General features: G+C 49.3%; 1 protein-coding gene across 1 annotated transcript in view; it reads right to left on the bottom strand.

The window, feature by feature from the left end:
- Positions 1-25,364, bottom strand: part of LOC140720446 (uncharacterized) — a 41,859-nt gene that overhangs the window by 12,471 nt on the left and 4,024 nt on the right. Inside the window, exons 2-3 of the mRNA XM_073035300.1 lie at positions 5,444-5,623; positions 3,511-3,579 (exon numbers count right to left, since the gene is read on the bottom strand). Of these exons, the coding sequence (XP_072891401.1) occupies positions 3,511-3,579; positions 5,444-5,510 (136 nt within the window). The 5' untranslated portion in view covers positions 5,511-5,623. The remainder of the gene's footprint in view (positions 1-3,510; positions 3,580-5,443; positions 5,624-25,364) is intronic.

Raw genomic sequence — 25,364 nt, 5'->3', positions numbered from 1 at the left:
GATTGTCAAGGATGATGTTACGAAATACCTGGATGCATGTGATAAGACAGGCAGAACTCAGCATGGTTTCCTTAAAGGAAAATCCTGACTGACAAACATATTGCAATTTTTTGAGGAAATTACAAGTGGACTAGACAAGGGTGATTCAGTAGATGTTGTGTATTTGGATTCACAGAAGGCCTTTGACAAGGTGCCGCACATGAGGCTGCTAACCAAGATAAGAACCCAAGGAATTACGGGAAATATTGGATAGAGCGTTGGCTAATTTGCAGGAAACAAGGAGTCTGCAGAGAGACTTGGATAGATTGGGAGAACGGTCAAAGAAGCGGAAAATGTTGGAAAAAGTATGACCATGCACTTTGGTAGAAGAAATAAACAGGCAGCCTTTTATTTAAACGGGGAGAGAATTCAAAGTTCTAAGATGCAACGGGACTTGGGAGTTCTCGTGCAGGATACCCTTAAGTTTAACCTCCTGGTTGAGTCGGTGGTGAAGAAGACGAATGCAACGTTGGCATCCATTTCTAGAGGCATGGAGTATAGGAGCAGGGATGTGATGTTGAGGCTCTATTAGGCACTGGTGTGACCTCACTTGTAGTACTGTGTGCAGTTTTGTGCTAATTATTTAAGAAATGATGTGCTGACGTTGGAGAGGGTTCAGAGAATATACACTATAAATGATTCTGGGAATGAGAGGGTTAACATTTGAGGAACGTTTGACCGCTCTTTGACTGTACTCCTTGGAGTTTAGAAGAATGAGGGGGGACCTCATAGAAACATTTCGAAAGCAGAAAGGCATCGACAGAGCGGATGTGGCAAAGTTGTTTCCCACGGTGGGGGAGTCTAGGACGAGAGGGCATGACTGAAGGATTGAAGGGCGTCCGTTCAGATCAGAGATGTCTTTCGCCAGTGGGTGGTGAATCTGTGGAATTTGTTGCCACGGACGGCAGTGGAAGTCAAGTCATTGGGTGTATTTAAGGCAGAGATGGAGAGGTATCTGAGTAGCCAGGGCATCATGGGTTATGGAGAGAAGACGGGGGAGTGGGACCAGACGGGAGAATGGATCAGCTCATGATGGAATGGCGGAGCAGACTCGATGAGCCGAATGGCCGACTTCTGCTCCTTTGTCTTATGGTCTTATGGAATGTTGTAAGGCCCAGAGATTAGATGTGGAAATGATGTTGCCCATGATCGGAGCTTCTGGGCCAAGAGGGCACACCCTCAGGATAGAGGGGCGCCCTTTCAGAACAGATATGCGGAGAAATTCCTTCAGTCATATCTCGTGAATCTGTGCAATTTGCTGCCACATGGGTGTATTTAAGAAGCCGGGTGTCATGAGGGGGCGTGAGACTGTACCCAATTGCAGGACGCAGGCAGTGAAGTACAAGGGGCAGGACGAGACAACTAAACGATAGACAAGATGTGGAGACCGTGGCGTATGTGAGGGACGTGACGTACAAGGTGATTCTGGGGGTCAGAGAGAGTCTCGGTGTTCAGGCAGGATATCATTAAGGCAGGATATCGAAGTTCAGGCAGGATATCGAAGTTCTCTGGGCGGGCCGCATAACTCCTGGCCGCATAACACGAAGGCCTGGGCAAATCGTGGGGCACCTGGGGACGTTGCGGGGCACAACCCGTCGGCAGCGAGGGTTGCGACGGGGCAGAGTCCCCCGCCGGGCCACGGCAGTCCGGCCAGGCTTACCTGACAGAGGCAAGGGATAAGAAGGGAGCTCGGTCCTGGGTGGCTGCCAGACTTACTCGCAAAACTTGTCAGGAAGAGCAGGACGAATCAGGATGAACAGGAGGACAGATAAACAGGACGAAAAAGGCGAACCGAAGGAACAGGATAAACAGGGGGAACAAGGCGAACCGGAGGAACAGGATAAACAGGGGGAACAAGGCGAACCGGATGAACAAGATAAACAGGGGGAACAAGGCGAACCGGAGGAACAGGATAAACAGGGGGAACAAGGCGAACCGGATGAACAAGATAAACAGGGGGAACAAGGCGAACCGGAGGAACAGGATAAACAGGGGGAACAAGGCGAACCGGATGAACAAGATAAACAGGGGGAACAAGGCGAACCGGAGGAACAGGATAAACAGGGGGAACAAGGCGAACCGGATGAACAAGATAAACAGGGGGAACAAGGCGAACCGGAGGAACAGGATAAACAGGGGGAACAAGGCGAACCGGATGAACAAGATAAACAGGGGGAACAAGGCGAACCGGAGGAACAGGATAAACAGGACGTCACCCCAACTATGCTCAGCCCCAAGAGCTCTTGATATCCACCGTTTGCCGATAGGCATCAGGTGCGTCTTCTTAAGCCAAGATGATCCTCAGGTGACTAATTGGGCTCAAGGGCGAAACGAGGGACGGCTACAAGACCCGGAGTCCGGAGTCCACAGACCGGATCAGGAAGCGGAACGCGGGCTCCGGACCGGACCATAACACCGGGGAACAGGTATTGAGGAAGAGATAGAGAAAAAAAAGAACAGTCATGATTGAATAGCGGAGCAGACTCGATGGACCAGATGGCCTAATTCTGCTCCTATGGGTATCTGTTCTGGAGGATGATGTGGAGCCCAGGAGATATTTCTGACGAAGTTGATTGCGGAGGACTGATCAAGCCGGGATGGTAGATGTAACGTACCCAGATTTTAACAAGGTTCCAGATGGTATACCGCTCTGGAAGACGGGCCGGATGGCTTACTGGATATACAACTGGCTTGGAGTGCGGAACAATGATTTAATTTCACAGTTCATTTCTCAGACTGGGAACCCGTCACTAGCAGAAGCAAATGCTATTTAAATCGGATAAGTGCGAGCAGTCGAAATTCTGTAAGGCAGCCCAGGGTTGGATTTTAACAATGATCTTGAGGAACACAGAGGAATGCTGGAGAACAGAAGGACCCGCGGTACAGGAACACGGTTCCCAGAAAGTGAAGTCACGGGTAGACAGGACGGTGAAGAATGCGTCTGAACGCAGACATTCATCAGAATGTCACTGAGTACAGGAGTCAGGTGAGCATGTTGCAGTTGTACAGGACGCCGATACACGTGGAGTACGGTGTTCAGTGTTGGTTGTTCTGTTCCCGGAAAGATACCATCGAACTGGAAATGACTGCGCGGGGAGATTCAAGACGACGTTGCCGGGACTCCAGGGACTGAGTTAAGGAAAGAGGTTGGGTTCATTGTGGCTTTTTTCCTTGTAGCGCAGGGGTGAACTTTCAGGGGTATATGAAGCCACGAGGAGCACAAATAGAGTGAATGGGTGCAATTATTTTCCCTTAACCTGGACAATCGAAGACCAGACAGCACAGGTATAAGGAGTGAGGGGAAAAAGATTCAACTGGTAAGCCGATTGACAACCGTTTGTTACCCAGATGGTGGTCAGTCTGTGGAAGGAGCTGCCAGGGAATTGGTGGAGACGAATACATTACACATTTCTGAATTTGGGAGTCTGACATGTGAGCCCTACAGAATGACGTCGTTGTTGCATCACTGACCTGTTTGTGTATTGGTGAGGCGTTCGACTTTCCGAATGTTCAGCGATGTGTAGGTGGAGGACAGATCGTCTGCGTGAGAGAGATAGACAAGGATGAGAGAGCGCGGTAGACAATCGGGGACAGTGAGGTACAGGGGGAAGGGAAAAGAGTACAGAGAAAGGGAGGGAGAGAGGGTTGGGGACAGCGAGAGGGATGAAGGGAGAGAGGCAATATAGAGAAGCGAGGCAGGGAGTACAACCACAGAGAGGGTGAAATGGATGGATGGAGCGCTTGGGAGAGTGATGATCGAAGTGGGGTGATGTGTGGGAAAATGGAAGAGAATGGGGGAAATAGAACAAGGAGAGATAGGAGAGAGAGGGGATAAAGTGTGGTGAAGTGAGTGAGGTAGTCAGCGCGGAGAGTAGGATTGAGAGGCGAGAGAGATGTGTGAGAGAGTATAAAGTGAAGGGTGGAATGTGTGGGAGAGAGAGGTTGAAAGAGACAAACGGATTGAGAGAGTGAGGGGAAGTGTGCAGAAGGGAGAGCGAGAGTGGGAGACCGAGGGACGCTGACAGGAGGGAGAGGATTGAGAAAGGGAGCAATGAGAGACCGAAGAGATAACGGGGAAGAAGGAGTAAAGAGATGCTGGGAAATAGTTGGAGAGCGGGCAGAATGAGTGCGCGAGAGGGAGGCAAGAGAGGAGAGAAAGAGGGAGGGAAAGGGAGAGAGAGTTGGAGAGAGGGAATAGAGGGACAGATAGCGTGAGAGACAGGACAGGGGCAGAGTGGGGTACGGAAGGGAGAGAGTTTGAAGGAGGGAGAGAGAGGGGGGGGCGTTAGAGTGGAGCGAGAGTGAGCAGCAAGGGTAGACTGGTGAGTGGGAAAAAGAAGGGGTAAACGGGGGCAAGGGGCAGAGTGAGGAAAAGAGAGGGGAGAGTGAATGAGATGGGAAAAGAGGGAGAGAGGGAAGAAGAGAGGGGAAACAGAAGAATGAGCGTGAGAGGGAAAGGGAGAGAGAAGAGGGGAAGAGATAAAGCTGTGCAGAGTGAGAGAAGGGAGAGTAGAGTGAAGGGGCAAGAGGGGATTAAAATATATTTTAGAGTGCTCACTCATCACCGCATCTCTCATTGCCCTCTCTAAACATTACGCTTCCCACGGCCTCCTTATTCACCTGCTACCCCATAGCGCTCCCTCCTTTCGCCCTCTCAGCGCTCCCCCTTCAGTCACCCTTCAACCCCACCGCCCCGACCACGACACATCCACAGCATGGCCCCTCCCATGACATACCGTCCCCCCACTCCAATCTCTCTACACCCACTCCACAATGATGCCTCTGTACCGCCCCCCTATGCCGCTCCCTCCAGGCCATCCTTCCCGGAGAGCGCCATTGTCACTGACGCCCCAATCCCTCACATTGCTCCCTCCAAGTCGCCTCTCCTGCGCGTTCCCTCCGACATATTCTCCGACAGGGAATAATTGGAGTCAGCTGTAAGTTTGCCCTGAGGTCTCTCGACGGGAATGGACACATTGCATGAACACAGTCAAGGCAAAACAGATGAAACTGATCTCCATCTCTACGGACCTGGGGCACAGAGAGGGTCTTGACGTTAGGCTCCACGTACGATACATCAGGTTCAGCTGGGAGCAAAACAGTGAAGTTCGGAAATTGGCTGAGGCTCCCTCATCATCGACCCAGCACGCACACCCGGGATCAGACACGGAGTGAACCTCGCTCAACACCGTACTATCACATACTACCGCGGTCAAACACAGAGTGAATATTCCACTGCAGCGTCTAACAATCCTGGGCTCAGACATAGAGTGATGCTCCCTCCCCACTGTGCCATCACAAACCTTCGGTGTCATACGCAGAGCAAGTTTCCATCCACGCTGTCCATCACACTCTCTCTGAGTCAGACTGGAACTCCATCCCTCCGTCTTTCTGCCCCACTCACCTCGGGAAGGAGCCCGTGAGCCAGTTTTTGTGGGTTTCTTATTCATGTAGGTCTCGCTGTTGTCCATCCTGTCGAGTATCCGCTACGTCTCTGAGCTCAGGAAGGAGAAGCAACCGCTGTCAGAGGAAACCTGTGTTGACGAGTGAGTCACACCGACGCCAACGAACACCAGATGAGCAGCTGATAAAGAGAGGAGCGGGTCAGATCACAGATCACTCAGTGGGTGAGAATCTGGGGGACAGTGACCACCACTCCCTAACCTTTAATATTATCATGGAGAAGGATAGAATCAGAGAGAACAGGGAAAGAAAATAATTATGGAAGGGAAAAATAGGAGGCTGTAAAGTTGTCCTGCTGAGGAAGATAAAGAATGGTATGGTGAAGGACCCATGGGTGACTAGTGAGGTGGCAAATCTAGTCAGGTGGAAGAAGGCAGCATGAGTGAGATTTAGGAAGCAAGGGTCGGCCTTGGGCTATTGAGAAATATAGTGTAGCAAGAAAGGAACATGAAGGGACCGAGGAGAGCAGGAAGGGGGCATGAAAAGGCCTTGGCGAATAGGGTAAAGGAAATCCCCAAGGCATTCTTCAGTTATGTGAAGAACAATAGGATTACAAGAGTGAAGGTTTATTAGAGATCTTTATTAGAGATAAAAGTGGGAAAATATGCCTGGAGGCTGTGAAAGTAATTCTTGGATGATGTTGGAAAAGATTCTTAGATACAGGATCAATGGACATTTAGAGATTCACGGTCTGATCTGGGATAGACAACATGGCTTTGTGAAGGGCAGATCGTGTATAACGAGCCTGAAAGAGTTCTTTGAGGAGGTGAACAGGCATATAGATAGTGTAGAGTATTGTCGAAGATTGCAGAGTGTCATAGATAGGAAGCAGAAGTGGGCTGAGAAGTGGCAGATGGAGTTCAACCCGGAGAAGTGTGAGGTGGTACACTTTGGAAGAAGAAACTCCACGGCAGAGTGCACAGTAAATGGCAGAATGCATGTTAGTTTGGAGGAGCAGAGGGATTTGGGTGCGCATGTCCACAGATCCCTGAAAGTTGCCTCACAGTTAGATAGTGTAGATAAGAAAGCATATGAATTGTTAGCTTAAATAAGTCGAGGAATAGAGTTTAAGAGACGCCATATAAAACTCTGCTTCGGCCACACTTTTAGTACTGTGTCCAGTTCTGTTCGCCTAACTGTAAGAAGGATGTGGAAGCATTGGAAAGGGTAAAGAGGAGATTTATCAGGGTGCTGCCTGGTATAGACAATATGGATTGTGTTCAGAGATTAAGCGAGCTAGGGCATTACTCTTTGGAGAGAAGGAGGATGAGAGGAGGCATGATAGAGGTGTACAGGATATTAAGAGGAATAGACAGATTAGACAGTCAGCGCCTCTTCCCCCGGGCACTACTGCTCAGTACAAGAGGACATGGCAAGGGGAAGGAGGTTCGAGGGGGATATTACAGGAAGGATTTTCACCCAGAGTGTGGTTTGTGCGTGGAATGCACTGCCTGAGTCAGTGGAGAAGGCAGATACACTAGTGAAGTTTAAGAGACAACTAGACAGGTATATGGAGTAATGTAAGGTAGGGGGTAACATGGGAAGAATGTTTTGAGGGTCGGCACACCCTTGTGGGCCGAAACGCCCGTAATATGCTGTGCTACTCTATGTTCTATGCAAGGTAGAACCGATTAGAGATAAACGTGGGAAGATGTGCCTGGAGGCTGTGCAAGTGAGCGACGTCCTCAATTAATACTTCCCTTCTGTATTCACCAAAGAGAGGGAACTTGATGACGCTGAGGACAATTAGAGTGAGGTTGATGTTCTGGAGCATGTCGATATTAAGGGAGAAGAGGTGTTGGAATTGTCAAAATACAGTAGGGTGGATAGGTCCCCGGGGCCTGGCGGAATATTCCCCAGGCTGCTCCACGAGACGAAGGAAGAGATTGCTGTGCCTCTGGCTAGGATCTCTATGTCGTCGTTGTCCATGGGAATCGTACCGGAGGATTGGAGGGAGGCGAATGTTGTCCCCTTGTTCCAAAAAGGTAGTAGGGATAGTCCGGGTAATTATAGACCAGTGAGCCTTACGTCTGTGGTGGGAAAGCTGTTGGAAAAGAATCTTAGGGATAGGATCTATGGTCATTTAGAGAATCATGATCTGATCTGGGTCAGCCAGCGTGTCTTTGTGGAGTACAGATCGTGTCTAACAAGTCTGCTAGAGTTCTTTGAGGAGATGACCAGGCATATAGATGAGGGTAGTGTAGTGGATGTGATCGACATGGATTTTTGTAAGGCATTTGACAAGGTTCCTTTTCCACACGGTAGGCTTCTTCAGAAAGTCAGATGGCATGGGATCTAGAGAAGTCTGGGCAGGTGGATTCGGAATTAGCTTTCCTGCATAATGCAGAAGTTCGTGTTTGGGCTGTGACTGGTGGTGTCCCACAAGGATCGATTCTGATATCTCTGCTTTTCATGATTTTTATTAACTAACTGGATGTGGGGGTAGAAAGGAGGTTTGGCAAGTTTGCGGACGCCACAAATGTTGTTTGGTGTTGTGGATAGTGTAGCGGATTGTCGAAGTTTGCAGAGAGACATTGATAGGATGCAGAAGTGGGAGTAAAATTGGTAGATGGAGTTCAGCCCGGAGAAGTGTGAGGTGGTACACTTTGGAAGGGCAAACTCCACGGCAGGGATCAAAATAAATAGCAGGATACCTGGCACTGTGGAGGAGCAGCGGGTTCTGGGGTTACATATCCACAGATCGCTGAAAGCTGCCTCTCAGGTACATAGGCTAGTTGAGAAAGCTGATGGAGTGTTAGCGTTCATAAGTCCAGGAATAGTGTTTAGGAGTCGCGAGGTAATGATGCAGCTCTATAATACTCTGGTTAGGCACACTTGCAGTACTGTGTCCAGTTCTGGTCTCCTCACTATAGGATGGATGTGGAAGAATTGGTAAGGGTACAGAGGAAATTTACCAAGATGCTGCCTGGTTTCGAGAGTATGCATTGTTATCAGAGATTAGGGGGGTTTGACTTTACTCTTTGGAGAGAAGGGGGATGAGAGGAGACATGATATACAGGCATGCGTCGATATTAAGAGAAATAGGTAGACTGGGCAGCCAGCGTCTCTTCCCCAGGGCACAGCTGCTCAATACAAGAGAACATGTCTTTAAGGTAAAGGGTGGGAAGTTCAAGGGGATTTTAGAAGAAGGTATTTTCCTCAGAGAGTGATTGGTGTGTGGAATGCACTGCTTGAATCAGTGGTTGAGGCAGATACACTAGTGAAGTTTAAGAGACTACTAGGCAGCTGCTTGTCCAAATCCACACTTTCCAGATCCTTTCTGTCCAATGTAGTATTGACCTTGCTCCAGTTTAGAATGAGCAGTCCGATACTTTTCCATAATTACCTTGAAACTAAGCGCTTTATGATCACTGGATACAAACTGTGCTCCTGCCTTGTTTCATCAAGTATTGCTCTCTCTCATTCGGCTTCCTACATGCTGGTGAAATCATCTTCCCTGGACATTTTTGACAAACTCTATCCCACTGGTCCTCTTGCAGTATGCGACTCGCAGTCAATAGGTGGAAATCTGAAATCTCCTGTTCTCACAATCTTATACTTCCTGCGATCTCTCTACAGGTATGTTTATCCCAATCCAGCGGACTGTTGACTGCTCTATAATGTAGCTCCATGAATATCGTCATAAATTTCTTATTCCACATTTCCTCCCATTATGCCTCACTTAGAGGAGTTCTCTTGTCTGTTCTGACCGTGCACTGTGGTGACATTTTCTCAGGCTAGTAATGTCACCCCTCCTCCTTTAACTCCTTCCGCTTTCTCACGTCTAAAAATAGCGAAACGCGAAATATCGTGCTGTCCTGTTTGCTCCTCTTGCAACCAAGTCTCAATAATGGCCACATTATCACAATTCAATGTGTTGATTCATGCCCTGAACTTCCCGGTCTTTATCTAAAACTTCCAGCACTGAGCAGCTCAGGACACTAGTAGCATCATGCTCAAAAGATTGATTCCAGCCTTTGAGGCCTTTGCAATATCTGTCTCCACATCGACTCCGCTCTCCTGTCTTTTAATTTAATAACTCAATCTCTGATCTCCCTTTGTGTAACCACCTTCCTATACATACCGATGGTATTGTTACCAATATGTACCAGGACCTCCGGCTACGCACTCACACATTTAAGAATTATAGAGACGGAATGCTGTGCTGAGAGAAGAGGAATGAAGTGGTGGAGAGTGAGGCCACAGAAAGGATTCTCAGCTTGCAGACTTTGGAGCAGAACGTGTGAGTTTTCTTGCTCCCTGTCTCTAATTGGAGTCTGTTTAATAGCGGAAAATCCTCAGATCTACGACTGTGAGTCAGAAACTGAGTGAGGCTACCGCTAGAAGACCCATGACACACTCCTGGAATCATATATTGAGTGACGCTGCATCCGCAAAGATCCATCACACACTCCCCGGGTCGGACACAGAGTGAAGCTCCGTCCACACAGTCCAATCACACACTCCCGGGGTCAGACACAGAGTGAATCTCCATCCACACCGTTCCATCACACATTCCCGGGGTTAGACACAGAGTGAATCTCCATCCACACCGTCCCATCACACACTCCCGGGGTCAGACACAGAGTGAATCTCCATCCACACCGTTCCATCACACATTCCCGGGGTTAGACACAGAGTGAATCTCCATCCACACCGTCCCATCACACACTCCCGGGGTCAGACACAGAGTGAATCTCCCTCCACACCGTCTCATCACACACTCCCGGGGTCAGTCACAGAGTGAATCTCCCTCCACACAGTCCAATCACACACTCCCGGGGTCAGACACAGAGTGAAGATCCGTGCACACAGTCCCACCACACACTCTTGTGGTTAGGCACACAGTGAACCCCCGTCCAGACCGTCTGGTCACACACTCCCGGGGTCAAACAACCAGTGAAGTTCCCTAAGTATTATAACATCAGACTCCCGGACTCAGGCAGGTGAAGTGCACCCCGCACGATCGTAGGGCACTTTTTTGGAGTCAGGCAAAGTGCTAAGCTCCTTCCATCTCTCCCCCGGTCTCCCCACTCACCAATACCGTGCACTTCGGTGTTTCAGAAATCTCGAATTGTGTGTCTCTCGGAGATGTTGTGTGTGTGTGTGTGACCGGATGGCGTGCTGACGGAAAAGGAAGGAAGGGGAGGAGAGAGGAGGCCGGGGAAAGGGTGACGAAGCTGCAACCACTGATGCAAACGGTGTAGAAACACTCCACTGGCCTGTGCATGCAGAGTTGTGGAGAGTCTCAGAACCTGATGGTAGATATCCGGTGGAAGGGGAGAGGTGTAGCATTAGACGTCAACTCTCCCTCGTACTCCCACAATTGCCTCCAAACACAGAGAAGAGGCGAGTTCTGTGGCGGCGCATTTGAGGATGTCCCTGGTGGATGTAGCGGGTCACGGAGACGGGGTGTGCTGTAGCGAATGTAGGGGATGACGGAGACGGGGAAGTGTGCAGGAGAGGGAGTGGGTCACGGACAGAGAACGTAGATCACAGAAGAGAACAGATCCTTCGGCTCATAAATTCGTGATATCCCAATTAAGCTAAATCTGTTGACACAACGTCCGTCTCCCTAAATTCCCTGCACACCTACCTGCCTGTTAAAGAGCCTCTTAAACGCCCCTGAGAATCTCTCTCCACCACCAGCGCTGGCAGCACGCTTCAGTCAGAATTCACTCTCTGTGAAAACAGAAACTTGCTGAAATCATCTACATTTGAAATTACCCGATCTCACCTTAATGCGGGTCCTCCGTTATTCGGCATTTCCATCCTGGGTCAAAAAATACCTGCTGTCTGCTCTGTCTGTGCCTCTCGTAATGACAGAAACAACTGTTGCCTCAGAGTGCCCCGCTCCAGAGAAGAGAAACCAAAAAAAAAATTATGAGATCTGCTTATAGATTTTGCTCTCTAATCTAAAATATCATGTTTCCAGGCGTTAGCCCCTGCCATCAGCTCATCTGCCTTTCGTACACTGCTTCCTGTGTTGAAATGCATGCAGCTCAGAACATGAGTCCCAGCAAGCTCAACCTTTTGGTTTCAGACTTTGTCCCATAAACCACTCCACCACGTGTTATGCCTTTCTGGAGTTCATCCCCCTGCAACTCTGGGTTAAACCGCACCACTCCCCACTTTAATGGCAAACCTCCCTTTTGGGGTATTAGTTCCATTCCATTTCAGGGGTAAACTAAGAGTGATTCATGCCAGAGGAAATGAAGGAGCAGAACACCAGGGGACGGTGTGGCGCTGCCTCCAGGCGGGAGTCTGTTCCGCCCCCTAGTGCTCGTTTGGCAGCAATCTACCTTTGTTGTGGTAGATTGTAGATTCTTGTAGCATTCAACGTCTCCTGGGCCTCAAGAAGCTGCATAGTTCATAGTTGCATATACAGGTGTGTGTGTGTGTGTGTGTGTGTGTGTGTGTGTGTGTGTGTGTGTGTGTGTGTGTGTGTGTGTGTGTGTGTGTGTGTGTGTGTGCGTGCGTGCGTGTGTGTGTGTGTGTGTGTGTGTGTGGCGTGTGTGTGTGTGTGCGTGTGTGTGTGTGCGCGCGTGCGTGTTTGCGCCTGTGTGCGTGTGTGTGTGCGTGTGTGTGTGTGTGTGTGTGTGTGTGTGTGTGTGTGTGTGTATGTGTTCCTGGAGAGATCACTCCCCTGTTGTTTCATGGTTTGCGCGTTGGACATTCGCACTACTCCTGCTCACTTCCGGGGGTCCGAGATCCTCCGTCTTCGAGATACAACGCCCCCAGGACAAACCACCATCACACAGTCAGGTGTGCTGAACGCACAGCCCCTCCCTCCGCGTTTGGTAAGCACCTCACACCGAAATGTTCCCTCCAAGGGTTACCTCACCTTCCTCGTCTAGTGGCGCACTCTCACTTCCCTTACGAACACCATGCCACCCCTCTCTCTCTCTCTCTCTCTCTCTCTCTCTCTCTCTCTCTCTCTCTCTCTCTCTCTCTCTCTCTCTCCTCTCTCTCTCTCTCTCTCTCTCTCTCTCCTCTCTCTCTCTCTCTCTCTCTCTCTCTCTCTCTCTCCCTCTCTCCTAACTCGTTCTCCTTCTCCAACCTTCTCCCACGCTTCCTTTCTCCCTCTCCTCTTTCCCTCTCACTGTTCCTCCATCTCTGTCTCTCACCTATCTTCCACCCCTCCTCGCCTTTCCCCTATCTCAACCCGCCCTTTCTCCACATTCCTCTCTCCCACCGCCACACTCTGTCAGCATCCTCATTATTTTATTGAAATATCTCCCCAATTTGCCTCACTCTGTTCTCTTCTCCAGGACCAACATCTTTGTCGCCCTGATCGAGCATATCCTCACCCATCCACTGATTGCATCCCGGCTGTCCGACCACGGAGCTTTGATGGGAGGACGACTGCGCAAGCGCGTGGAAGTCAGCGAATAGGAGCGGTGCGGAGACTGGGGTGTCTCAGGAGCAGGAATGGTTACTGAGAGTTCCTGGTTATAGACGCTTCAGAAAGGACAGGGAGAGAGGCAAAAGATGTGGGTGCATGGCACTGCTGATCAGAGATAGTGTTACGGCTGCAGAAAAGGAGGAATCTTTTTGTGTGGACATTAGGAACAGGAAGGGATCATTAACTCGACAGGGTGTTTTTATGGACCACATAATAGTAACAGGGATATCGAGGAGCAGATATGGAGACAGGTTCTGGAAACGTAGAATAATAACGGGTTGTCGTAGTGAAAGATTTCGACTTCCGAAATATTGATTGTCATCTTCCCAAGTGGTTTACATGGGGTGGAGTTTGATAGGTTGTTCGGGAAGGTTTCTGTAAAAAAATGTGGATAAGCCTACAAGACGAGCGTCAGTGCTTGATATACTACTGGGTAATGAAACTGGTCAGGTTTCAGATCTCTCAGTGGGAGAGTATTTTGGATATGGTGATCACAATTCTATATAATTTAACATTGTATTGGAGACGGATAGGAACAGAAAAGTTAGGAAAGCGTTTAATTGGACTAAGGGGAAACTGGTAGTTATTATGCAGGAACTTGGAAGCTGAAGTTGAGAACAGATGCTCTCAGCGAATTGTACGGCAGAAATGTGGCAAATGTTCACGTGATATTTGTGTGGATTTCAGCATAGGCAATTTCCAATTAGACAGGGAAAGGATGGTACGATACAGGAGCTGAGGTGTACAAAGGCTGTTGAAAATCTAGTCAAGAGAGTAAGAGAAGCTGACGGAAGTTTCAAAAAATAAAACAGGTAATGATAGGGATCTAGATTATAAAGCTAGCAGGAAGGAGCTTAAGGATGAAATTAGAGAGCCAAAACGTGACATGAGAAGGCCTTTGCGAGCAGGATATAGGAAAACTCCAACGCATTCTACCAGTCGTGTGGAGCAAGAGGATAGGTCCTCAGAGAATACGACAGTGGAAAAGTGTGTTTAGAACAGGAGGAGTTAGCAGAGGTACTGAATGAATACTTTGCTTCGGTCGTCACTACGGGAAAGGATCTTGGCGATTGTTGGGGTGATTTACAGTGGATTGAAAAGATTGAACAGATAGACATTAAGACAGACGATGTTCTGGAGCTTTTGGAAAACATCGTTGGATAAGTCTCCGGGGCCTGATGAGATGTACCCCAGCCAACTGTTGGAGTGGAGGGAGAAGATTGCTGAAGCCTTTGGCAATGATCTTTACATCATCAATGGAGACGGAAGAGTGTCCGGAGGATTGCAGAGTTGCAGATGTTGCTTCCTTATTCAAGAAAGGGAGAAGGTATAGCCCAGGAAATTATAGACCAGTGATTCTACTTCAGTGGTTGATCGGTTGATGGAGAAGATCCTGAGAGGCAGGATTTACGAGCATTTGGAGACCCATAGTATGATTAAGCATTGTCAGCGTGGCTCTGTCAAAGGCAGGTCCTGCCTCACGAGCCTGATTGCATTTTAGAGGATGTGACTAAACCTATTGTTGAAGGCAGAACAGTAGATGTAGAGTATATGGATTTATGCAAGGCACTTCACAAGGTACCCCATGCAAGGCTTATTCGGAATATAAGGAGACCTATTATCCAAGGGGGGCTTGCTTCGTAGATTCAGAACAGGCTTGCTCGCAGAAGGTAAAGTGTGGCTGTAGACGGGTCATATTCTGCACGCAGATAGGTGAACAGTGGTGTGCCTCAAGGATCCGTTGGGTGATCGATAGAATGCAAAATTGGGCTGAGAATTGCAGATGGAGCTCTACCCAGATAAGTGTCAGGCGGTTTATTTTGACAGGTCAAATATGATGGCAGATTATGGTATAAATGGGAAGACTTATAGCAGTGAGGAGATTCAGAGGGATCTTGGGGTCCGAGTCTATAGGTCACTCAAAGCTGCTGTCCAGATTGACTCTGTTGTTCAGAAGGTGTCCGGTGCATCGACCTTCATCAACTGCGGGATTGTGTTTCAGAACCGATTGGCAATGGTCCAGCTATATAAAGCCCTGGTCAGCTGTTGGGGATTACGTGGTGTTTGACCAGGGTTACCCAGACTTCGCTCACCGTCTCTCTCTGCTTTCACTTCCCCTATCTCATCCTTCCATTACCCGCCTCCTTCCTCCTTCGGCTCACCTCGTTCCATCCCTTTCTCACCCATCCCCCATGCACTCTCCCTCACTTCCCGTTCTCTCTTACCACAACTTTCCTTCTCCCCGATTCCTTTTCCTTTCCTCTCGCTGTTTAGTGAGGTAGCATCCGTTGTTTCATTGTGCAGAGATTTCCACAAGTTCACCACTCTCTGCGAATAACACTCCGTCCTCATCTCCGTCCGAAATCTCCAACCCCGCATCCTGAGGCTACCTCCCTCTTTCTAGTCTGACCTAGAGTGACAACAACTTCCCTGCCTCTATTGTATCTATCCCTTTCATAAATTTAGATGCGTCTATAAGATGTCCTCTCATCTTTCTGAAAATCAGCGAGTACAGTCTCAGGCAGGGTCAGCGATATCTCTGATCAAGTTTTCAGTATGCTCAAGACGAAGGATGAGCAGCCGGATGTCGTGGTCCATGTAGGGACCAATGACGTGGGTAGGAAGAGTGAGGAGATCCTGAATGGGGAATATAGGGAGTTAGGTGCCAAGTTAAAGGACAGGACCTCCAGGACAGCAATCTCAGGATTGCTACCAGTACCACGTGTAGGTGGGTTTAAAAATAGTAAGATTGTGCATATCAACACGTGGCTGAAGACATAGTGGAGGAGGGAGGGCTTAGGATTTATAGAAAAATGGGCAGTTTTCCAGGGAAGGTGGGACCTGTTCCGGCGGGACAGTTTACATCTGAACCGGAGGGGGACAAATATTCTTGCAGGTCGGTTTGCTAGAGAGGCTCCAGTGGATTTAAACTAGATATGAGTGGGGAGGGGAACCAGAGTGTAGGTACAGATGTATGGGAGAAGGAAGTAAAAAGAAGACAGTTAAGTTCTTTGTACTGTTAGAGATAAGCAGAGAGGAAAAAGTGGAGAATTACTTAAGTGCATTTATATTAATGCTAGGACCATTGTAAGAAAGGTGGATGAGCTTAGAGCATGGATTGATACCTGGAAATATGATGTTGTAGCTATTAATGAAACATGGCTGCAGAAGGGGTGTGATTGGCAACTAAATATTCCTGGATTTCGTTGCTTCAGGTGTGATAGAATCGGAGGGTCAAGAGGGGGTTGGTGTTGCGTTGCTTGTCGGAGAAAATCTTCCTGGGATCAGACACAGAGTCAAGAACGCAAAACACAGCGCCAACACATACAAACTACCTTAGACACAGAGTAAAGTTGGTTCCACACTGTCCTATCACACACTCCCGGAGTCAGACTCGGAGTGAAGCTCCCTTCACACAGTTCCGTCACACACTTGCGGGGTCAGACACAGAATGAACCTCAGCTCTTCACGGTCCCACAGCACTCTCCCAGGGTCTGATACAGACAATATCTCCCTCTTGTCCTTCCTATTACAAACTACCCGCCTTCCGACTAAGAGTGAAGCTCCCTCCTCACAGTTCCGTCGCACACTTGCGGGATCAGACACAGAGTGAAGCTCAATTCCTCACGATCCCACAGCACTCTCCCGGGGTCAGACACAGAGTGAATCTCCCTCCACACCGTCCCAGCACACAGTCCCGAAGTCAGACACAGAATGAAGTTCCCTCAACTCCATTCCATCACACGCTCCTGGGGTTAGACACAGAGTGAATCTGCCGCCTCACAGTCCGAAAACACAAAACGGATTCAGAAATAGTGCAAATCTCCCTCTTGATTCCCACTCTCCCCCTTTCACCAATCACCAGCACATCAGCGTTCCTGTAGTCTAGAACTGTGTGTCTGTCTCACAAAGATACGTGTGTGTGAGACCAAAGGTAGAACAGAGGAAGGAAGGGGAGGGGAGTGAGTGCTGTGGAGGGATATACCTGTCTAGTAGTAGCTTAAATTTCACTCGGGCAGTGCATGCCACGCACCAAACACTCCCTGGGTAAAATACCTTCCTCTAATATCCCCCTTGGACTTTCCACCCCTTACCTTAAAGCCATGTCCTCTTATATTGAGCAGTTGTACCCCGGGGAAGAGGCACTGGCTGTCCACTCTATCTATTCCTCTTAATATATTTGTATACCTCTATCATGGCTCCTTTCATCCTACTTCTCCCCAGAGAGTAAAGCCCCAGCTCCCTTAATCTCTGATCATAATGCGTGCTCTCTAAAACTGGCAGCAGCCTGGTAAATTTCGTCTCTACCCTTTCCAATGCTTCCACATCCTTCCTATACTGAGGCGACCAGAACTGGTCACAGTACTCCAACTGCGGCCTAACCAGAGTTGTATGGAGCTGCATCTTTACCCCGCGACTCTTAAACTCTATCCCTCGACTTATGAAAACTACAACTTCACAAGATTTCTTAACTACCCTATCTAACTGTGAGGTAGCTTTCAGGGATCTGTGGACAGGTACCCTAGATCCCTCTGCTCCTCCACACAACCAGGTATCCTGCCATTTACATTGCATTCCGCCTTGGAGTTTGTCCTTCCAAAGTGTACCACCTCACACTTCTCCGGGTTGAAGTCCATCTGCCACTGCTCAGCCCACTTCAAAATCCTATCAACGTATCTCTGCAATCCTTGACAATCCTCTAAACTATCTTCTGTCGTCTGCAAACTTGCCAGCCCACCCTTCTACCCCCACATCCAGGTCGTTAACAAAAATCACGAAAAGTAGATGTCCCAGAACAGATCCTTCTGGGACACCACTAGTCACAACCCTCAAATCTGAATGTACTCCCGCCACCACAACCTCTGCCTTCTACATGCAAGCCAATTCTGAATCCACCTGGCCAATCTTCCCTGGATCCTGTGCCTTCTGACTTTCTGAATAAGCCCACCGTGTGGAACCTTGTCAAATGCCTTACAAAAATCCATGTAGATCACATCCACTGCACTACCTTCATCTATATGCCTGGTCACCTCCTCAAATAACTCTATCAGGCTTGTTAGACACGATCTACCCTTCACAAAGCCATGCTGACTGTCCCTGATCAGACAATGATTCTCTAAATGCCCATAGACCCTGTCTCTAAGAATATTTTCCAACAGCCTTCCCACCACAGACGTAAGGCTCAGTGGTCTATAATTACCCGGAATATCCCTGAAACCTTTATTGAACAAGGGGACATCATTTGCCTTCTCCAGTCCTCCGGTACTATTACCGTTGACAACGAGGACATAAAGATCCTATGCAGAGGCTCCGCTATCTCTTCCCTCGCCTCGAGGAGCTGCCTGGGGAATATTCCGTCAGGCCCCGTGGACATATCCGTCCTAATGTATTTTAACAACTCTAACACTACCTCTCTCTTAATATCAACATCCTGCAAAACATCAACCTCACTCATATTCTCCTCACCGTCATCAAGTTCCCTCTCATTGGTGAATACCGAAAGAAATATTTATTGAGGACCTCGCTCACTTCCAAAGCCTCCAGGCCCAATTACCCACTTTTATCTCTAATCGGTCCTACCTTCACTCCTGTCATCATTTTGTTCTTCACATAATTGAAGAGTGCCTGGGGTTTTCCTTTCCCCTACTAGCCAGAGCCTTCCCATGCCCCCTTCTTGCTCGCCTCAGCCCCTTCTTAAGCTTCTTTCTTCCTACAGTATATTTCAATAGATCTTTGCTTCGTAATCTTTGCTGCCTTCTTACACCTGACTAGATTTTCCACCTCACCTGTCACACATGTTTCCTTCATCCTACCATTCTTTATCTTCCCTTACCGGAAGAAATTTATCCCAAACATCCTGGAAGAGATCCCTAAACATGGACAGGAAAGGAATGGAGGGTTATGGGCTGAGTGCGGCCTCTGGGACTAGGTGAGAGTAAGCGTTCGGCACGGACTAGAAGGGCCAAGATGGCCTGTTGCCGTGCTGTGATTATTATATTGTTATATATGGTTAAACATCGACCAGATGTCTGTCGTACATTTCCAGGGGGCAAGAATGCCTTGAGGTTTTCCTTTACCCTATTCGCTTCCCATGCCTTCTTCATGCTCTCCTCAGCCCTTTTTTAAGCTCCTTTCTTGCTCAATAGACCCATCTGATCATTGCTTCCGAAACGTCATGAATGCTGCCTTGTTACACCTGACTAGATTCTCCACCTCAATTGTCACCCATGGTTCCTTCACACTTCCATTCTTAATCTTTCTCACAAGGAAGTACATGTCCCAGAGAGAAACAAAAAACATCATCCCAATTCACATCCACACGTTCTAGCCTCATAATTTGCCTTAACCAATCAAAAAATTCCTGTTCTCTCTGATTCTATCCTTTTCCATGAGGGAAATGGAGGGAGTTAATCTCTCTCTGTCTGACCACGGGAGTGTGTGATGCAACGGTGTGAGGGAGATTAACTCTGTGTCTGACCCCGGGAGTGTGTGATGGGACGGTGTGAAGGAGATTCACTCTGTTTTTGACCACGGAAATGTATGATGGGAAGGTGTGGAGGGAGATGCACTCTGTGTCTGATAACGGGAGTGTGTGTTGGGACGGTGTGGATGGAGATTCATTCTGTGTCTGACGCCGGGAGTGTGTGATGGAACGGTGTGGATGAAGATTCACTCTGTGTCTGACCCCGGGAGTGTGTGATGGGACGGTGTGGAGGGAGATTCACTCTGTGTCTGACCCCGGGAGTGTGTGTTGGGGCGGTGTGGAGGGAGATTCACTCTGTGTCTGACCCCGGGAGTGTGTGATGGGACGGCGTGGAGGGAGATTCACTCTGTGTCTGACACCGGGAGTGTGTGATGGGACGGTTTGGAGGGAGATTCACTCTGTGTCTGATAACGGGAGTGTGTGTTGGGACCGTGTGGAGGGAGATTCACTCTGTGTCTGACACTGGGAGTGTGTGATGCGACGGCGTGGAGGGAGATTCACTCTGTGTCTGACACCGGGAGTGTGTGATGGAACGTTGTGGAGGGAGATTCACTCTGGGTCTGACCCCGGGAGTGTGTGATGGGACGGTGTGGAGGGAGATTCACTCTGTGTCTGATAACGGGAGTGTGCGTTGGGACGGTGTGGAGTTAGATTCACTCTGAGTCTGACCTCGGGAGTGTGCGATGGGATGGTGGAGAGGTAGATTCAATCTGTGTCTGACCACGGGAATGTGAGATGGGACCGTGTGGAGGGAGATTCACTCTGTGTCTGACACCGGGTGTGTGTGATGGGACGGCGTGGAAGGAGATTCACTCTGTGTCTGATAACGGGAGTGTGTGTTGGGACGGTGTGGAGGGAGATTCACTCTGTGTCTGACCCCGGGAGTGTGTGATGGGACGGTGTGGATGGAGATTCATCTGTGTCTGACGCCGGGAGTGTGTGATGGAACGATGTCGAGGGAGATTCACTCTGTGTCTGACCACGGGAGTGTGTGATGGGACGGTGTGGAGGGAGATTCACTCAGTGTCTGACCACGGGAGCGTGTGATGGGACGGCGTGGAGGGAGATTCACTCTGTGTCTGACACCGGGAGTGTGTGATGGGATGGTGTGAAGGAGATTCACTCTGTGTCTGTCCCCGGGAGTGTGTGATGGGACGGCGTGGAGGGAGATTCACTCTGTGTCTGACACCGGGAGTGTGTGATGGAACGTTGTGGAGGGAGATTCACTCTGTGTCTGACCCCGGGAGTGTGTGATGGGACGGTGTGAAGGAGATCCACTCTGTGTTTGACCCCGGAAGTGTGTGATGGGACGGTGTGGAGGGAGATTCACTCTGTGTCTGACCCCGGGAGTGTGTGATGGGACGATGCGGAGGGAGATCCACTCTGTGTCTGATACCTGGAATGTGTGATGGGAAGGTGTGGAGGGAGATTCACTCTGTGTCTGATCCGGGAGTTTGTGATGGGATGGAAGGAGGGAGCTTCACACTGGGCTGGATATATCACACATACCTCTTCCTCTTTTGAATTCATTTCAAGACGTTTTGAAACAGTGTAGGAACAATGTTGCTACGCCCCATCGTCTGCTCTTGAAAATAGGACCAATGAACAGTGAATCTGTCTCCTCACATTCCATTACATCCGCCTGTAGTCAGACACTCAAATGGGAATCCTTTCACATCGGCCCATCACACATTTCCCACCGTCAGTTATAAATTGAAGATCGCTCCAAGCAGTCCGATCACACAGGCTCGCCGGGTGAGAGACAGAGTGAACCTACCTCTGCACTGACCCAACAAATAATCCTATTGTCAGACATACAGAGAAGTTCCCAACACAATCTCCCAAAACACGTTCACGGGTTCAGACACAGAGTCAAGATCCCAAAACACAGCACCAGCACATACAATCTGCGTCAGACACATAATAAAGTTGCCTCCACGCCGCCCCATCTCACAACCCCGGGAACACACACAAAATGCATGCGGAACACAGCAGGCCAGGCAGCATCTGAAAGGAGAAGCACTGTCGACGTTTCGGGCCGAGACCCTTCGTCAGGACTAACTGACGTCTCGATGGAAACCGTGAGTCCGGTTTTACGAGCTGCACATTCGCGTTGTCGTCGATCCGTCGAAGACCCTCTGTTCAGCGAGGGGAATTAAATGTTGTCAGAGGAAGCCCGTGTCGACAAGGGGATCAGATCGACACCAGGTGAGCAGCTGATTAACAGATGAGCCGACATAAGGGGGAGGAAGTGCCGGCAGGAGGGAGATTGTGGTAGTGAAAGGGAGTGGTCTGGAGCGAAGAGAGAGGCAGTGGGGAGAGTACTTTGAGTGGGAGATACAGAGCGAGCGGGGAATGAGGGAAGGTTGGGGTTTGGGGGAGAGAGAGGCGTGCGATACTGCTGTCAGAAAGGGAGAGCGAAATTATAGAAGGGGCGGTCCAGAAGTGGGAAAGAATTGGGAGAGAGGGGTAAAAATAGGGTTGATTCTTGGAGAGAAATTAGGGGAAACACTGAGAAGAGAGGGCGAGATAACGGAGGAAAGTAGGAGAGAGAGAGAGACAGAGAAACACACAAGGAGTGGCGAAAGAAGAGAGAAAGCCCTACAGAGAGTGAGGAGAAATGCAGGGAAGGGACGATTGAGGGAGAAGGAATATGGAAGTTGGAGGGACATAGGAAAAGAAGAAGGGAGAGAGAAAGCAATGGAAGAAGGGGAAGAGTGAGGAATGACGAGTGATCAGGGAGGGGCAATGGACGGATATGTTGTCACTCATGCAGAGACTTTACTGTCCGAATTATTTGCAAACAAACCCCATCCCCGACCCCAACCTCCAGTTGATTCAGAGCCTCTGTGCTCTAGAAACCACAGCCCCGGGAAAAACCTGTGACACCCACGGAAGCACGGAGCCGCCTCCCATCGAGAAGACGTGTAGAGCAACATATTGCCCTTTTTATACCGCGTTGAATTATCAAAGAAAGCGGACATTTAGATATTGAAGTTCACAGGAAACCGACACACGCTGCGCGCTGTTTGAGGTTTGACTCTCTTTCCCCATTGGAACGTTACCGGGCCGTCTCACCTGTTCCTGGGAAAGGCACCGCTCACAGTTCAGTGCGGATTAGTTACATCATCAACAGCTAGTAAGGGGGAGATGAAAGGAAACAGGGGCTTTGGCAATTGTGGAGGAATAGTGGCTAAGTTGGTAAAGGTGCGGGATGCGTTGTGCCGGAGGCGGGTGTGTGTGTGTGTGTGTGTGTGTGTGTGTGTGTGTGTGTGTGTGTGTGTGTGTGTGTGTGTGTGTGTGTGTGTGTGTGTGTGTGTGTGTTTGTGTGTGTGTGTGTGTGTGTGTGTGTGTGTGTCTGTGTGTGTTTGTGTGTGTGTGTGTGTGTGTGTGTGTGTGTGTGTGTGTGTGTGTGTGAGAGAGAGAGAGAGAGAGAGAGAGAGAGAGAGAGAGAGAGAGAGAGAGAGAGAGAGAGAGAGAGAAAGAGAGAGCCTCGGACCCGTACAAACAATCACTCCCAGGGTCAGACAAAAGTGCAATTCCCTCCACAGGTCCCAGCACACACCCTTGATCAGAGTGAAGCTCCCTACACACCGTTCCATCACATATTCCTCAGGGTCAGAAACAGGGAGAAGCTCTCGCGTAGCTTCCGATCACACACTCCGGGGTCAGACACAGTGTGAACCTCCCTCCAAGGCGTCCCATCACACACTCCGGAGGTCAGAAACAGAGCGAATCTCCCCCTTTACTCTCGTTCCCCCCTCTCACCAACCACCAGTACTTCACACAACCGGCAGTTTGTCTGTCTGAAAGTTAATAAGTGTGTGTGAGATCAGATGTGGAACTGAGAAAGGAGGGGGAGGAGAGGGAGGGCTGTGAAGGGGAGCTCAATTTGCAGTGGCTGGGAGGAAGTGGAGTGAAGCCACACGACCGGCCTGTATTCACAGAGATTTAGAGAAGCTGAGAAACTAGAAAAAGATATCCGGTCGAACTCAGAAGATGTGCAGGGAGCTACACCACGTGTCTGACCCATTTCTAAAAGGAGTCACAAAACAGAAACATGTACAGAGTTAACCCGAAACGTTGACAGATATGTAGAGTCTTTACAGCTTTCCAGTTATGGGAAGTTTCAGTGTATTAACGTGTAGTTTGAAGTCTGACATAAAAATATAAACGAATATTTCCTATTGCCATATTTGCATTTATGGATATAAAATTTGCCTGAATTTTCAAAAGATTTATGATAAAGAAATGATCCTTATGAGCTCCTCTTAGGAGTAGTACCTTCTGTCCAACAGTATTTACACCTCTTTATTATTTATATATTTAAAGTTATTTGTTGCTGTTTATGTGCGATTCCCTGGATTTGTAGCATAAGTTTAGTGTTTCTGTTTTTGTCTGTGTTAAAAAAAAGGTTTAAAATAAACTTGTGTCTGAACCCGGGATTGTGTGATGGGACGGTATGGAGGGACATTCACTCTGTGTCTCAGCCCGGGAGTGTTTGATGGGAAGGTGTGGAGGGAGATTCACTCTGTGTCTCACTCCGGGAGTGTGCAATGGAACGGTGTGAATGCAGATTCACTCTGTGTCTGTCCCATGCAGTGTGTGATGGGACCGTGTGGAGGGAGATTCGCACTGTGTCAGACCTTGGGAGTGAGTGATGGGACGGTGTGGAGGGAGTTTCACTCTGTCTCTCACCCCGGAGTGTGTGAAGGGACGGTGCGAATGCTGAATCACTCTGTGACTGACCCCTGGAGTGTGTGAATGGACGGTGTGGAGGGAGAATCACTCCAGGTCTGAAACCGGGAGAGTGTGATAGGACGGTGTGGAGGGAGATTCACTCTCTGTCTGACCCCGGGAGTGTGTGATGGGACGGTGTAGAGGGAGATTCAATCTGTGCCTAACCCAGGGATTGTGTGATGGGACGGTGTGGAGGGAGTTTCACTCTGTGTCTGACCCCGGGAGTGTGTGATGGGACGGTGTGGAGTGAGATTCACTCTGAGTCTGACCTCGGGAGTGTGTGATGGGATGGTGGAGAGGGAGATTCAATCTGTGTCTGACCACGGGAATGTGAGATGGGACCGTGTGGAGGGAGATTCACTCTGTGTCTGACCCCGGGAGTGTGCGCTGGGACCGTGTGGAGGGAGATTCACAGTGTGTCTCACCCGGGGAGTGTTTGATGGGAATGAGTGGAGGGAGATTCACTCTGTGCCTAACCCAGGGATTGTGTGAGGGGGCGGTGTGGAGGGAGTTTCACTCTGTGTCTCACCACGGAGTGTGTGATGGGACGGTTTCGAGGAAGATTCACTCTGTGTCTGACCCCGGAAGTGTCTGTTGGGACGGTGTGGAGGGAGATTCACTCCGTGTCAGACCTTGGGAGTGAGTGATGTGACGGTGTGGAAGAAGATTCACTCTGTTTCTCACCCCGGAGTGTGTGACGGGACGGTGTGGAGTGAGTTTCACTCTGTGTCTGAACTCGGGAGTGTGTGATGGGACGGGGTAGAGGGAGATTCACTCTGTGTCTGACTATGGGAATATGTGATTGGACCGTGTGGAGTGAGTTTCACTCTGTCTGACCCCGGGAGTGTGTGATGGGACGGTGGGGAGGGAGATTCACTATGTGTCTGACCCCGGGAGTGGGTGATGGGACGGTGTGGAGTGTTAATCACTGTGTATCTGACACCGGGAGTGTGTGATGGGACGGTGTTGCGTGAGATTCAGTCTGTGTCTGACCTCGGGAGTGTGTGATGGGACGGTGTAGAGGGAGATTCACTCTGTCTCTGACCACGGGAATGTAAGATGGGACCATGTGGAGGGAGATTCACTACGTGTTTGACCCCGGGAGTGTTTGATGGGAAGGTGTGATGGATAGATAGATAGATAGATAGATAGATAGATAGATAGATAGATAGATAGATAGATAGATAGATAGATAGATACTTTATTCATCCCCATGGGGAAATTCAACTTTTT

The sequence above is a fragment of the Hemitrygon akajei genome, unplaced genomic scaffold (assembly GCF_048418815.1).
Source record: "Hemitrygon akajei unplaced genomic scaffold, sHemAka1.3 Scf000042, whole genome shotgun sequence".
Lineage (NCBI taxonomy): Eukaryota > Metazoa > Chordata > Chondrichthyes > Myliobatiformes > Dasyatidae > Hemitrygon > Hemitrygon akajei.
The sequence above is the reverse complement of the archived record's forward strand: the minus strand, read 5'-3'. Positions and strand labels throughout refer to the sequence as shown.